A 14,943-nucleotide genomic window follows, 5' to 3' on the forward strand; every position below is an offset into this window, starting at 1 on the left:
TTGAGGATACAGACTAACACGGCTGCTACCCTGAAACCTGTGTATGTGTGTACATGTACCCCAGTCAGATGTATACATCTGGATTTCCTTTGAAAGAATTTTCAAATTGAGCTGATCAAGTGCAATGGCAAAGCACCCAATTCCTCTGCCCCCCAACTGCCTTCGCTGCTTTAACGTACAACCTGCTCCGCTGACACCTCTGACTCCTGAAAGCCCTAACGCTCCAGGGGAGCAGGCCGTGCCCTGCCCTGCCCTGCACTGGCTGCCCCGGGTGTTACCTCGGAGGGAATCGTTCCAGATTCCAATGGGTGGCAGGTCCAGGGAAGAGCCTTATCTGGGGGACTGTAACAGACCCGCCCGACCCAGGCAGGCTCCCAGGTACTCTCTGCTCGGGGCTGATAAAGCTCCTTAGCAGTTTCTCGCCAAACAAATTCCAGTTCAAGACACCTGAGAGCTCCACAGTAGGGCAGAATCCCCACAGCGCAGCAGGGCGGGGGTTAGGGGGAGCAGTCGGTAGCAGCCCCTCGTACGGCAGGAGCGAGAAGTGCCAGCCACGTGCTGCCTCCATCCCCAGAGGCCAGGTGAGAGTGAATTCCCACATCCCCGCACGATTGGTTCCGTCACTCTTCTACACTTACATGGATTTCCGATGTCAATGTTTCTAACATCAGCTTTGCCAGCTCTCCTTACACCTTTGTCTGCTAGAGCAAAAACCTGAAATGCAGCTACCTCCTCCTGCTGGGTGACTATAGACCTTAATAACAGAGCTCGGAACTGCTTAGTCAAGCTGACTAGCTGCAGCCCCTCGGGTTGCCTGCTCGAAGGTGTGCTGGCCAGGCCACAAGTCATTTCTGTGCCTCTTCCCTGCTCCTTCTCAGCATTTGAACATCATTTGACTAGTGTGAACAAGAGTCTATACTGAGGAGAGCCCAGGGTGAGAGAGTCACTAGACCCTGGTTATACAGTGCTCTGTCACGGCTCTGAGGTGCAGTTAACTTCACTTGCTGCACAAGGAACCAGTCCCGGAATCTGAACCAATTGTCCATCAGTGAGTATTTGACTCCCTCTGTCCGGGATGGATGAATTGGGATTCTTGGCCCCTGCATTTGTGTTTCAAGTTTCACTCCGGCTCATCCCTTTTCAGCTGCCCCGCGCGCTTATCTCCTGCTCCTCACCCAGGAGCGCCACCAACTTTTTTGCCGCCCTAGGCGGCGGAAGGTCCTGCCCCCTAAATGCCACCCCCGACAGAGGCAGCAGAAAGTCTCGCCCCCGAAATACTGCCGACGACCGGGGCGGCCTGGAATGATGCTGGTTCTGGTGGGACCCAACTGAGAGTGCCAATTCAGGACAAATTGCTCAAACAGGGCAGTTACAGCCCAAGGCTGGGGGTTTTCCACCTCTAAGGCAAACCAAACCAACCAGACAGTGAAGTCTTGGGTCTCACCCCACTGGCTAACCACAAGTCACACAAGCAATTCCCTTAGACACTCCAGTTTCCCAGTATCACCACCAGTGCCACTCGATATGGGGACAAATGGTTATGAAAACCAATACCCCAGTAAAAGGGAAAAAAAGGTTCTCTCGATCCCGAAGGACCAAGCCCCAGAGCCAGGTCAATATACAAATTAGATCTTACCCACAAATCAAGCTGTTGCCAATCCTTTAGAATCTAAAGGTTTATTCATAAAAGGAAAAAGATAGAGATGAGAGTTAGAATTGGTTAAATGGAATCAATTACATACAGTAATGGCACAGTTCTTGGTTCAGGCTTGCAGCAGCGATAGAATAAACTGCAGGTTCAAATCAAGTCTCTGGAACATCCCCAGCTGGGATGGGTCATCAGTCCTTTGTTCACAGCTTCAGTTTGTAGCAAAGTCCCTCCAGAGGTAAGAAGCAGGATTGAAGACAAAATCTAGATGAGGCATCGGCCCTTTTATAGTCTTTTCCAGGTCTAAGAACACCTCTTTGTTCTTACTGTGGAAAATTACAGCAAAATGGAGTCTGGAGTCACATAGGCACGTTCCTGCATACTTTGCTGAGTTACAAGGCGTAACTGGCTTTTCTCCATGGGTCAGTTGTATAGCTGATGGTCCTTAATGGGCCATCAAGCAGGCCAGGCAGAGCTAACACCAACTTGTCTGGGATGTTTCCCAGAAGCATAGCGTAAGTTTGAAATACAGACAGTACAGAGCCAATATTCATAACTTCAACTACAAAACTGATACACACATATAGACAACATAATCATAACTAGTAAACCATAACCTTGTCATAGACACCTCATTTGACCCCCTTTACAGAAGATTTGGTGTCACTACTGGACCTTGGTTGCAACCATGTTCTATATGGTCCCAGATTATATAAAAAACATGACACGGCCGAAGATCCGGCTGCCGCAGTCGCCACCCCCCAAAATGTTAGCGCCCTAGGCGACCGACTAGGTTGCCTAATGGGTTGCACCGGCCCTGTCCTCACCTGCCTGCTGGCCCTGACAGCCCCAGTTCTCACCACAGACACACGAAACCCGCTCATCTGAACGGGATTCATCCATGCAATCAGGAACTTCCACCCAAAGGAACTGAAGAAGGTGTGTCGTGTATCTGCTCCTCTATACCTGACCCCTGTCCCTGGAGCGCCCCAGGATGCGACTGACGGGGTGGCTGGCTATTATGGAGGCACAAAGGGGTTGGGAGAAAATAATCAACAAGAACTTTTGCTGAAAATGCAAACCTAAGCTGGAAATCTGTGCAGGGCTGGGCTCAGCGAAAATGATCTTTTGAGCTGTTCTGATTAACCATGGTCCTGTATTTCCTGGGTTTGTATCGAACCCAGAAGCAGCAGTAGCATGAGGCTTTCTCCCAGGATTTCCATTAAGGCCAAACCCCAGATACGTCCGTAATTGGTGAGAAGGGCTGACTTTACAAGGGGAGAGGGATAGCTCAGTGGTTTGAACATTGGCCTGCTAAACCCAGGGTTGTGAGTTGAATCCTTGAGGGAGCCATTTAGGGATCTGGGGCAAAAATCTGTCTGGGGATTGGCCCTGCTTTGAGCAGGGGGTGGGACTAGATGACCTCCTGAGGTCCCTTCCAATCCTGATATTCTATGATAAGATTTCCAGACCACCCACATCCTACTTATCTTGAGACAAGTACCAACAGTTTGGACGCCTGTCCCAGCTGAACCTCTGCACTATGGAAATTCAGCACCGGTAGGGCTCCCAGCTTCCCTCCCCCTGAAAAAATCCCTCTTTCCAAACCTGCCCCCCAAACTCTCCCCTACCCACGCTCTCCATGCAGGCTCTGTCAGGAAGGCCAATTGGACAGGGCCTTGTGTCCTGGGGATGCACTGAAGAGCCATGGTCAGGAGGGGAATGGAAAGATGCAGTTTTGGGGGCGGCAACGCCCCTTCACATTTCCCCCCCCCCCATCTTCACCCCTGCCAGTGGACCAGCCAGGACTACATCTTGGGAGGGGCATAGAGAGCTTTTGGGCCAGGTGCTGGCTAAAGAGGCTTGGAGCTGAGAGCAGGGAGGCTAATCCCTGCTGTTGGTTCCTGCTGTGTTTGGAGAAGCAGGACTCTGTATGTTCCTTGTCAATAAACAAGACATCAAAAAATTACCAGACTCCACTGCCAATTTCTGCTCCCCACTGGAACATCCCCAGGGCCCCAAACTTTGACTAGCCCCTTGAGTTGAAGAGGGACACCAATATCCTTATTGTGTCGTTTCGTTGCACGTCTATCTAATCTCAGTGGTTTATCAGCAACTAATTACTGTTGCAATGTTTTCTCATGTAATAACCATATTTATTAAAAACACAGAGGGCAGGTTTTTGAACCCAAACTCACCACTGCTAATACATGCAGGATTCAGATGTAAAGTCCTGGCTTTGAGTCATCCCCCATTTAAATGCTCAATGACAGTTGCTAGAAATCCAGTGTCATGATTCATTGATCACTAATGCCAAGGGGCAGTGGCAGGGCTGGAAGAAGCAGAGGTTAATGTGGGTCTAAAGTCGTAGTGAGTGACATGGCTTCCAGCGAGGCAGAGTGGAAGCGGGGGTCCAGTTATACACACCAATCACACTCTTCGTGTCATTCGAACGCACCCGCGGGGTCAGCTCTCAGCGTTTATTCCAGGTGATTTACCGTGCAGAAGCCAACAGGGAAGGGGGTGAGCAGAGTGGAGGCATTGCAGGGACTGCACTGATTAGGTGGGGGATGGCGCTCCGTGTCTGATCTAATATTGTCTCAGCGGCGCCGGCTCCCAAGGAGGATGGGCTCCTCCTTCCAGACCCAGCACACGTCTGTTGGCTTAACCAGGATGAGGGAAGACTTGCACTCCCCACTCTTACAGAACCCTGCCCAGTAGATGGAGCCTTTCCCATTGAGCAGGACGTTCTGACACTTGTCGTACCACCAGCCTCCATAGCTACTTGCGCAATTCCCACTGGTCTGGTCCTGATCCTTGTCAGTCGTGCTGAACTTCATGTTGTCGTGTATGCCCCCCAGGCCAGAGTGATAGGTGGTGAGATAGTCCTTGCCGTCCCCAGAGTACCTGCCCAGCCTCAGCGGGTACCCGCTGGGCTCATCCTCGACACCGAAGATGTCGTACTCTGCGTAGCGGGTGTTGTTGGATTTGTCCTCCACCACAAAGCGGACCTTGTAGGTGTTCTGTCGCGTGAGCAGGGACAGGTACTCGTTGCCCAGCCAGTAATCCTGCTGCACGTTCCCAGAGCCGTACTTGTAGGTGCTCCAGGACTCCTTCCAGGTGATCTCTGTGTTGTAAGAATTTCTTTGGACAACGGTCCAGCCTTTGCCTTTGGTGTCCATGTCACACCACACCACTCGAGGGGGAGAGCCTGCCGGCTGGATGACATGGACGCCGCTGGGACTGTCCCTGGGAATGTTGCTGCAGTCTTTGGGGAACCCTGAAATGCCACGAACATCAGGTTAAGGGGGCAGGTGGGGTGGGGGAGTGAGCGCTAGCTAGCTCGATCAAATCAGCCTGGGGTAACTGGAGGCTGGGTTTTTAGAGGCAGGTCCTGTGTATTTCACAATACTACAGCCACAGAATCCGCCCCGGCCATTCCTGGCCACAGAATCCCGCTCCAGATCTTACACTTTCATTTTACCAATAAAATAAAATAAAAATAGTTTCTTGCTCTGCTGGTTTTGAAGAAACCTTGAGGAGATGAATCAAGTGTAAACCAAGGCTCTGTATCCTTCCTGAGTCCGTACTGCTGAAGAAATCGTTTGGGGAGGGTGGGGGAGACGCTGCCAGATCCATCTCAGCGAATGTTAATTATGAAACCCATCGGTGACAATTTAAATGGGAGTTTTCAAAGAGCCTAAGGGAGTTTGACACCCGACTGTGATTGGAATTCAGTGGGATTTAGGCACCCAACTCCCTGTGGCGCCTTTGAAAATTCCAGACATCCTATCGAGGGGCTTGTCTTTGGGGCGGAAATTGTCCTGAACTATCCTGGTAGAATGAGAGCACTGTGGTTATACTGCCCCTCCCCTCCCCAGGGTCCTCCCTCGAGCCTGAGCCCCCCCAGCTCCCCTACCCCCCAGACAATCCCCCTGTGTGCCCCACCAGCTCTGCCCCCCTCCCCCATAGCTGAGTCGAGGGGGAGGAGCTGCTGGGCACTGCGGGGGCAGGGGCTCAGGGCCACCTCTGGAGCTGGTTCGGCCCCTGGCCTGCCTGGGCAAGCCCCTGAGCAGCTCCCAGAGCCGCTGGAGGTGTGGGGAGAAGGGAATGAAAACCCCTGACAAGGAGGAACTGGCTCTCCCTGCTGCCTGGACTCTGGGGGCAAGGCTTCTAGGCATGAGCGAGAGATCCCCAGCTGTTAGCCGGGGCTAGCCCTAGTATAGGAGTTGGTGAGATGGAAGGGTAGAACTCCCAGCCAATTTGGGGGGGGTGCCTGATTCCCACACGCTGCCCTGCGGTGGGCACCAGCGCTCTTCAGTCACTGCCGGGGGCTTGGCAGCCGTTACCGGAGAAAGGGATAACGAAGCTGCGTAAAGCAAACAGCCAGTCGAGCAGCACCTCCCCCACCCCGGCTGGTCCATTCCCAGGCCCTGGAGGCCTGCGAATGGGAGTAGTGGGCTCACTAGCGCAGGCCGGCCTTGCGTACCCTTCGGAGAACTCAGCGTTTCTTTGGGCCCAGAGCTGGCGGAGGGCGGGAAGGTGCATTCAGTGGATAAGTGGATCTAGGGGTGACCCCGGCATGGGGGAGAGGAGCAGAATCAGGCCCACGATGCCCTGATCTCGGATATGGCAGATGATAGAAGCTCTCCGACGGGTTCTCTACTCACCCCTCTCGACCTTCTTGTGGGCCAGGGCCCCGTTGCCCTGCACGGGGGCTACGCAAAGGAGCCCCATCATGGACAGCGCAGACAGAAGCAGGAGAGAGCTGGACTGGAACCCTGCAGGGGACAGAAACCGCTGGACATGAGACCAGGAGAGAGTTTCACAAGTGCCTAAATCCCACTAGAAGTCACTGGGATTTAGGCACTTAAGTGACTTAGCCACTCTTGAAAATGTTACCCTTAGATGCTAAGGCCAGAGTTTTCAGAGGGCTCAACTACTGGGCCAGATTTTCAGAAGAGCTCAGCTCCCAGGTAGGCACCGCAGGACATGGCTGGATGTTCAAAGGGGCTCAGCATGGGAGGGTGGGCCCAAGTCTCTGGAGACGGGGTGAAGCCCACCATTCACCTCTCCCCCGGCCCGGCCACTGTCTCCGTCTCTGCAGCCGGCCCGATTAGCACACAGCTGGGACCCAGCTGCATGGTAAAAACCATTCAAAGATTGCGGCTCCGATTGCCTGGCTCCCGAGTCCCGGGCGGGTCAGGGCTGGCTGGAGCGCTCCCTGTGGTGGGGAAGGAGCTGCCTCCTCTCTCCCCCGCTGCACCGCTGCAAGGGGAGTGCTGCTCGGAGCAACCCCCTCTGTCCCAGCTCCCCCCATCCACAGTCACTACCACCAGCCGGAGGGCAGTGCCCGCTCACCCACACAGAGACAGCAGCTGGGCAGCCTCTGGCAGGGCTCTGCCCCCCCTCAGATGAGCTCCAGGTGAGAGGGGCCCAGGGCACAGAGCTGCTGTGTGCCCCACGCCAGGCATGCTGCCCCCTGCACTGCAGCCCAGCAGCCCAGAGGGGGACACGCTGCTGACACTGCAGCTGTTCTGTGGGCCCAGCTCAGGCCAGGCTTAAAGTGGGCAGAGTCACCAGGGGCCACAGTCCTGGCCCAAAAGAGTTCAAAATGGAGCCGGGTCTCAGAGGGGTGCACTGTAAGCGCTGCCCTAGCAAGGGCATGGCCATTTATTTCAGCCGGGATTAACATAGACACCCCTCCCCCTTAGTTTTACCATATTTCAGCAAGCAAAAAAGAGGACGGGAGGAGCCCCGCCCTAGCCCCGCCCCTCCCACTTCCCGCCCCCCCAGAACCCCTAACCCTCCCCCCGTTCCTTGTCCCCTGACTGCCCCCTCCTGGGATCCCTGCCCCTAACTGCCCCCCAGGACTCCACCCCCTATCTAAGCCTCCCTGCCTCGTGTCCCCTGACTGCCCCAACCCTTATCCACACCCCCACCCCCAGACAGACCCCTGGGACTCCCACGCCCCATCCAACCACTCCCCACCCCCTGACAGCCCCCCCCAGAACTCCCAACCCATCTAAACCCCTCTGCTCCCTGTCCCCTGACTGCTCCGATCCCTCTCCCCACTCCTGCCCCCTGACAGCCCCCCCTCCTTTTATAAATATAATATCCGGCTTTCTTAACTCACCCTTACTATTTCTCAAATGGGGCTCTATCATTGCCTTCCACCCTAATTTACCAACCTTATCTACAACTGCAGACACTACTCTATTATGCCTTTTTATCCTAGCATTCTTAGTCTTATAACATTGTCCTGAGATATGGGGAACAGTCTCCCGCACTTTACCGCACCATCTACAAAGAGCATTCACACCTCCTCTTCCTCTTGCTAATGTCTCCCTAGTAGGATAAATATTTGCCCTAAGCTGCAATGCTGCGATATACGCTGACGATTTAACTTTACTAGAGTTTCTAAAAATCGAATTACTAATTAAATCATTTTTAAAATATTTTATCCCTATTCCCTGACATCTCAGTTCCGACCATCTTAAAAATTCCTCTTCCCTCCATTTCTTGGGATGAGATGTTACTGCACTAAATGACAATATTTTATCCACAAGATTTTCTCCTGCATATAGATAAGATAGGTCCATCCAATCATCTCTCGAGACAATATGTCTCCTCCATTTACGAATTAACATATTTGGGATTTGCACACTAAACTTAGTGAGAGTTAAACCACCATCCCTACCTCTAGAATAAAATATCCCATCTGTGGTACACTGAGGTAAATGTAAAATCTCTTTAACTATTTTTCTAACTAACACATCAAGATCGTCTAAAAGATTAAAAGGGGGTTCTATTAAAAGAAGATTATAAAATAGCTTCGGTAAGATGTATGTCTGTAAAATTAATATTTTTTGGGCTGGTTTTAATGGGGCCTTAATTAAATTCTCACTCCAATCTTTCAATTTTTCTTTAAGTACCGGTCCCCCTACACCTATCCAGGGATCTATTCTAGCCCCTAAATATTTTTCAAAATCCCCTGGTTGAACAAATTCAATCTTCTCTGACCCTATCTGCCAATTATCCTTAGGATTAACTACATAGGTTTTATGTTTAGTTAAAATATGAAAGCCTTTCGTTTTCTTCACATTAACAGAGAGATTAGTATTTTTACAAAACTCCTCTAAGATACCCAAATTTTTGATCATTCCTTTATATGAGCTACTTAAAATTGCCACATCATCGGCAAAAGCCAATGACGTGACACTATTACCCTTAACATAAAAACCACTTCCTTCTATTTCTAATCTAGTTAAAAGGGGATCCATAGCAATATTAAACAAAATTGGGGACAACGGGTCACCCTGCTTGACCCCCCTCCTAATTAAAATAGACTCAGTAGCTTCATCACCCACCCATACCCTAGTTGTGCAATTATCATAAAGGTCCCTAATAATATCTATAAAATGTTCATCTACACCAAATCTTCTCAACCCGGCTATTATATGTCCGTGTCCCACAGAATCAAATGCTTTAGCCAGATCTACGAACACTATTGCAATTTCATTCCCATTTCGTTTAGCCCCTTAATCAAATTATCTAATATAGCAATATTTTCCTCACACCCAGGGGCGGATATAAATCCTTTTTGTCTACTACATATCTTAACTGTTTCCACCAGTCTTTTTGCTAATATTTTGGTATAGATTCTAATCCAAACTGACCCAATTGTCAATGGTCTCCAAGATGTTAACTTCTTCATTTCCTCCTCATCTTGTGTCTTTGGTATTAAAATCGTTCTATTTTTCTTAAATTCATCTGGTACCTGTCTATTTAGAAACCATATATTAAAAATTTTTGTAAGTATTAAGGAGTCTAAATTAAAAATATCCCACAAATTGCTCACTTTTACTTTATCTGGGCCAGGAGCACTATCTTTTCTTATTTCTGTTAAAGCTATTCTAATCTCATCCACAGAGATCGGACTCATTAATATATCATTATCCGCATTCTCTGTGGATGATGGCCACCCTATCATATTACCATGTCCAATTGTTCCCAAAATATTTACATAGTATTCCTCAATTTCTTTCATAGGGATAGCACACTTAGCCTTATCTGGCTCTCCCATTATAATGCAAGTCAATTTTCTTCTATCCTTATCAAATAATTGTTGATAGAATTTATACTTAGCTTTCTTTGTAGCATATCTCCTAATTGCATTAAATTGCTTCCTTCTCCCCTCCTTTCTAATCTTCCCTTTTCCTTTATTCCTCAACTCTATTTGACTTTCATTTCTAGGGTCCTGTCCCTCTACTAATGAATAACATATTTTTTCCAACATTGCCCATCCGAGAGCTTTTGTTAAATCCTCCTTTAATAATCCTTCAATTTCCCCTAAACTATTTATTATTTCTCTTCTCTCCCTACTTTGTTTTCCCCGTTTACATATTTTCTCCACTAAATCCACTTCTGGATGTCCTTTTAGTGGGAAAATCCTCTCTCTTGGGGGCGGAATTTCTAATATATTTACTCTAATGTCCTCTACCTCAGTCACTTCCTCCCTATCTCCTGTTACCACTAACTTCTTCTTTGCTAATTCTCGTCTTTTATCTGATATTTGTTTATTCGTTTTGGTCCTCATCTCGCTCTCAATACATTTATTTATATTCCTTTTCCCAATATATTTCCTTTCCAACTGTATAAGCTGCGCAACCTCATCTTTAGTCCATATACGAGATCTAGTCGATCCCTCTTTGATCTTACTTTTAGCAGCCATATCTTCTTTTCTTTGCTCATTCCTCACAGCAGGGTGTCTATGTCTACAGTGTTGGCTCAATCCAGATCTAGTATGAAAACCAAGCCCACAGACCGAGCACGTATGGCTCTTCATTGGGGTATCCGCCTTCTTGGGTATGCACCTGGGGTAGTGGCAAGCTATATTATGATATTGAGAAGATTTTCCACATTTACTACATACAACTCGTATGGCTTTACTTTTATGAACCACATTAATGTGTTTGGCCCATTTACCAAATGTTGGTAATATCTGGGGACATATCGGACAATTAAAACTATCAACGGGATACTCTAAATAAAAAAACCCATCCTTCCACAAACTACTTTCTAATATATTTATATTACTACCAGTACTGTTAAGATCCTTATTACGATCCCTATTAAAATCAGTACTTGATTCCCTAACATATGGATCATCAAATGTACTTAAATACTTAAAATCTAGATTAAAACTGTCCATAGTTAAATCATTAAAAGTGTCCCTTGTAAAAACCATCGGTAAGATAGAAAAAATCTCCTCACCATGATCATCACAAACATTCTCCTCTACCTCCTCTCCATGCTCCACTGGGAGGACTTGATTCTCACTCTCATGCTCATGAGACTTCATTATAGTCCACACCATTTTATCCATTGGTCCAGCGACCCTGATCACACCCCTAATATATTTAACACTGTCAGCCGGGGCATCAAAGCCAACAGCGGGGGCGTTATTAACCCGGTCCAGCGCCAATCCGGTATAAAAATAAGACTCCCTGTGCATTGTCCCCTAACTGCCCCCTCCTAAGACCCCCCCCAACTGCCCCCCAGGACCCTACCCCCTATCTGTACCCTGACTGCCCAAAACTTTCTCCACTCCCCCCAAAAAGCCCCCCCCCGAACTCCCGACCCCCCACCCTCTTGACTGCCCCCTCCAAAATCTCCCTGCCCCTTCTCCTGCCCCCTGGCCCCCTTACCTTGCCGCTCAGAACAGGGTGTTGGGCTCTGTGCGAGCCGGACACGTGGCTGCGCTCTCCAGCACAACAAAACCCGGTCCCTGGCCCTGCACAGTGCTGCCGGAGCGGGGCGCGGGGCTGCCGGGGAGGAGCTGCCGGCTCAGAATGCAGGGAGGGAGGGGGGGAGGGAGGAGCTCCTCTACAGCTGCTCCGGAGTCCAGCCCATGACTTTCCTGCAGCCCTCCCAGCCGCTCGCTCTGCCGGGGGAGGGGGGAAATCCCGGACATTTTGAGTGATTTACAAATTCCCCCCGGACGCTATTTTTAGCACAAAAAGGAGGACATGTCCGGCTAAAGCCGGACGAATGGTAACCCTACTCCCCCTCCCCACACATGCCACCTTCAGCACTCAGCACAGGGATTCACAATGATCTTGCCAGGATCAGCAGCCCAGAGCAATCCAGACTCTTGGACAGAAACCGGCTCATTTCCCCCCCCCCCCCCGACCAGGTATATCTATCCCGGCCCTGGTATTACATCCTGTGTAGCTACAGCCCACAGAACGCAGAGGACGGCATATGCAGCCCCCAATGGTAAATAGGTTGAGAACCCTACAGCAGAGGCTCACGTGTGAAGCTCCAGAGGTCCCAAGTTTGATTATAGCTGCTGCCGGCCCATGACAGTTGCAAAATGGCAGCTTTTTGTGGGGTGGGGCGGGGTGGGGTGGGCAGGGTGTGTGTGTGTGTGTGTGTCAAACCAGAACCGGCTAAAGCCGCACTGGAGTCCGGCACCGTGCTTTCTGTCAGCCATCATTGTATTCATGTGCTGTTGCAAAATTAGAAAGTCCACAACTAACTCCACAAGTGACCGTGATACAAACGTGCAAATGAATTAGAGAGAGAGAGAGAACACCGTGTAAACGACACACGGAAACACACTGTTGCAATGGAAACACTTTGCCCAGACATGATCCCCAGACAGATTTCATTCTTTTTGGAGCTGCCTGGACCCCAAATTCTTCAGACAATGTCACAGCCCAAGTAACTGTGACACACTGCCAGCAATCTCAGGTATCCTTGTGAGAGGGAGGAGAGAGGCGTAACCCCATGGCAGGCAAAGGGTTAACACTTTAAAGGAGAAGGATTTCAGTGAGTCTGACAAGCCAGAACTACAACGTTTGGAACTGAAGTGAAATAACAATCTGGAGTCACTCATCCTTGAAAACACGCCTCCCCGTCTCCTGACGCCCCAGAGGAGCGGGGACGCTGCCAGCTAGCAGCCGTTCACACACTCTAATAGTCTAAGACACAGAGGGCCTGAGTTCGACCTGTGACCTTGGAAAACTCATTACACTGCACCATACCTCAGTTTCCCCATTTTTAAAACATGGTTTATGCTAGTCCCTTTGTGTTCTAAAGTACTTTGGCCCCAATGCCTAAAGGTACCTGGGGCAGGGCGGGAGGATTCCTGCCTAGGGTCCTGCAGAGCGCTGGGCAGGGGATCCCCGCCAGGCTCCTGGCACCCCATGGCCCCGGGGGCACTCTTTACTCACCAGGAGGCACTGCCAGACTCCTAGCTAGCCAGGCTCATGCTGCAGCATGCACTTGCTGGGGGAAATGCTGCTCCGTTTCAAAGGAAAAGCAGCATGTACGTCACTGCGCCCCCATCCCTTGTGCCTCGGCCAGGCAGGGTCGGGAAAGCAGAGGATGCACCAGGGCTCTCCTCCCCCTTGTGCACCTGCCCGGGCTGAGGGACGGCACTGAGAGGAGTGCAGGCTGCCCCTCTCTATGCGGTAGTTACTGCATCTGTCTGGGCACGTTCCTTCCTGTGCCCGGGCACTCAGGGCACATGGTGTCCCACAGTGGCCACCTAGCATGCCCTGCCACTGCACCTCCCCCACGTGCCCACACCGCCTGGGGCTCTGGTGCCCACCACCAGGCTCTGGCCCTACATCTCCAGGCTGTGTGAAATACTGGGCATTTCAATAAAACTCACCCATCCCGACGCTGCAGCTGAGCGGGCGAGTTAGCAACCTGAAGCGTCCCACTTCTACATCAAAAACCAGTGCCGGGGCTCCATGCCTTTATGGGGAAAGCGCCACTCCACACCCAGCTTATCTTGCTTTTTCAACTGCTGGCCTCAAGCCTGGCCTGTGGGCAGGGAGGGAGCCCCCTCCGGAACGTCTGCCCATCCTTTATTTACCGCAGATACCAGATTTCTTGGGCTCCCTCCCTCCTCGCCGAGAACGCCAACGTTTCTGAAGCCGGGCAGGTGTGAGCCAGGGATTTAATTTATCAGTGGGACTCTGCGGCATTACTGTACCATCGGCCTTCCAGACGAAGGACGCACTAAATGGAGAGGATCAAGCCAGAGGAGATGGCAGGAACGGGGGTTGTGCAGAACGCGATGGGGGTGTAACGCTTGTGCCAGGTGGTATTGGCAGTGACAAGGACGAGAATCAGGATCTCAGGGTTCTTCTTAGCATTGCAAAGCAGAACCAGCTGGAGCGCCCTCCCAGAAATCTGGGAAACTGACCAGCACGCCCCTTACAGGCAGCTGTTCCCCCGTCGTGAGCGCTGAGTCTGTGTCTAACACACGAGAACTTTTATTTAGAGGAGAAAGAAACGCAGCATGAACTGGGGAAACCACCACAGGAGTGACTCAGCAGTATGTGAACTGTGAGTGAAATGCCCGCTCTACAATCCATTGGGCAGCAGCCCCTTGCCTCAGTTTCCCAGCTTGGGATGAGAGAGTCCAATGGACGAATGTCCCTTTGGCACACCGCTCCCATTTTCCCTCTGCTGTCCCCACCCGGTTTACGGGCCCAGCTCAGCAGAGTTTGAGAGTTCAGGGGGCGTTCGGGGGGGGGTTCGCCTCCTGCCCCAGGGAGAGAAGGGGTGGGCCAGGGATGCCTCTGCCTCTGCTCTGCACCGCTGCTGCTCCATGCTGCCGTCTCTGCCCGGAGCTGCGATGCCATGCTGTGAGGGGCCTCCAGCCCGGAGTGAGTCCAGCTCTTAGTGACTTCTCTGGCTAGGGGGAACCTCGCTGCTGCTCCCCACTCTACTGTCTTTCACCAGAGCACCGGTTCTATGGTGCCCAGGCAAACCGGCTTCACAGTGTTTTCAGCTCTAGGGATCACTGAGAAGAAACCAGGACTTCCAGCTGAGTCCAGTCAGCTCTGTCTTTAAGCACTGGGCAGACCCAACGTTTTGTAGGCGCCTTTCACCAAACCCACACACCCGGTGGGAACCCCTCTCCCCACCCCCCTCGGACTTTCAGTTCCATTTGGTATCACTAACCCTGCTTAGCACGTGGGGTTACAGAGACTGAACCCCCGCTCCCGCCATTGTCCCAACAGGTCACGGCCGGGTGAGGAGATACCTGAGTGGGATGGGCTGGAGCGAGACTGCGCTGCTGCTGCATCTGTCCCACAGGGAAGAGGATCAAACTGGATTCATTCAGCGACTGTCAAGGCAGCTGATCTCTGTGTCCCAGCTCTCTGGCTGGGATACAGAGGGCAGGAACTGGTGCATTAGAGGGAACAGCTCCGTCAATAAGCACCCAGGCGGTTCACCCGCATGCACGCTTCTCGACCCTGCAACCTGCC

The 14,943-nt window shown here is 51.2% G+C and overlaps 1 protein-coding gene across 1 annotated transcript; it reads right to left on the minus strand.

Annotated features, from left to right (window-relative positions):
* Positions 1–1,704: 1,704 nt before the first annotated feature.
* LOC128849030 (fibrinogen-like protein 1-like protein) lies at positions 1,705–13,451 on the minus strand. The gene is made up of 3 exons (XM_054049373.1): positions 13,332–13,451; positions 6,319–6,429; positions 1,705–4,928 (listed from the first exon to the last, which is right to left on the minus strand). The coding sequence occupies exons 1-3, from the start codon at positions 13,333–13,335 to the stop codon at positions 4,249–4,251; spliced, it is 795 nt and encodes a 264-aa protein (XP_053905348.1). The 5' UTR covers positions 13,336–13,451; the 3' UTR covers positions 1,705–4,248.
* Between the last annotated feature and the right edge of the window lie 1,492 nt (positions 13,452–14,943).

Source organism: Malaclemys terrapin, chromosome 14 (genome assembly GCF_027887155.1).
Source record: "Malaclemys terrapin pileata isolate rMalTer1 chromosome 14, rMalTer1.hap1, whole genome shotgun sequence".
Classification (NCBI taxonomy): Eukaryota; Metazoa; Chordata; order Testudines; family Emydidae; genus Malaclemys; species Malaclemys terrapin.

What these genes read in the sequence shown, in the direction of transcription:
- LOC128849030 (XM_054049373.1), bottom strand. An exon ending in CCACAAGAAGGTCGAGAGGG is followed by an intron (nt 4,929 to 6,318) that starts GTGAGTAGAGAA and finishes GTGGCATTTCAG; the next exon opens with GGTTCCCCAAAGACTGCAGC.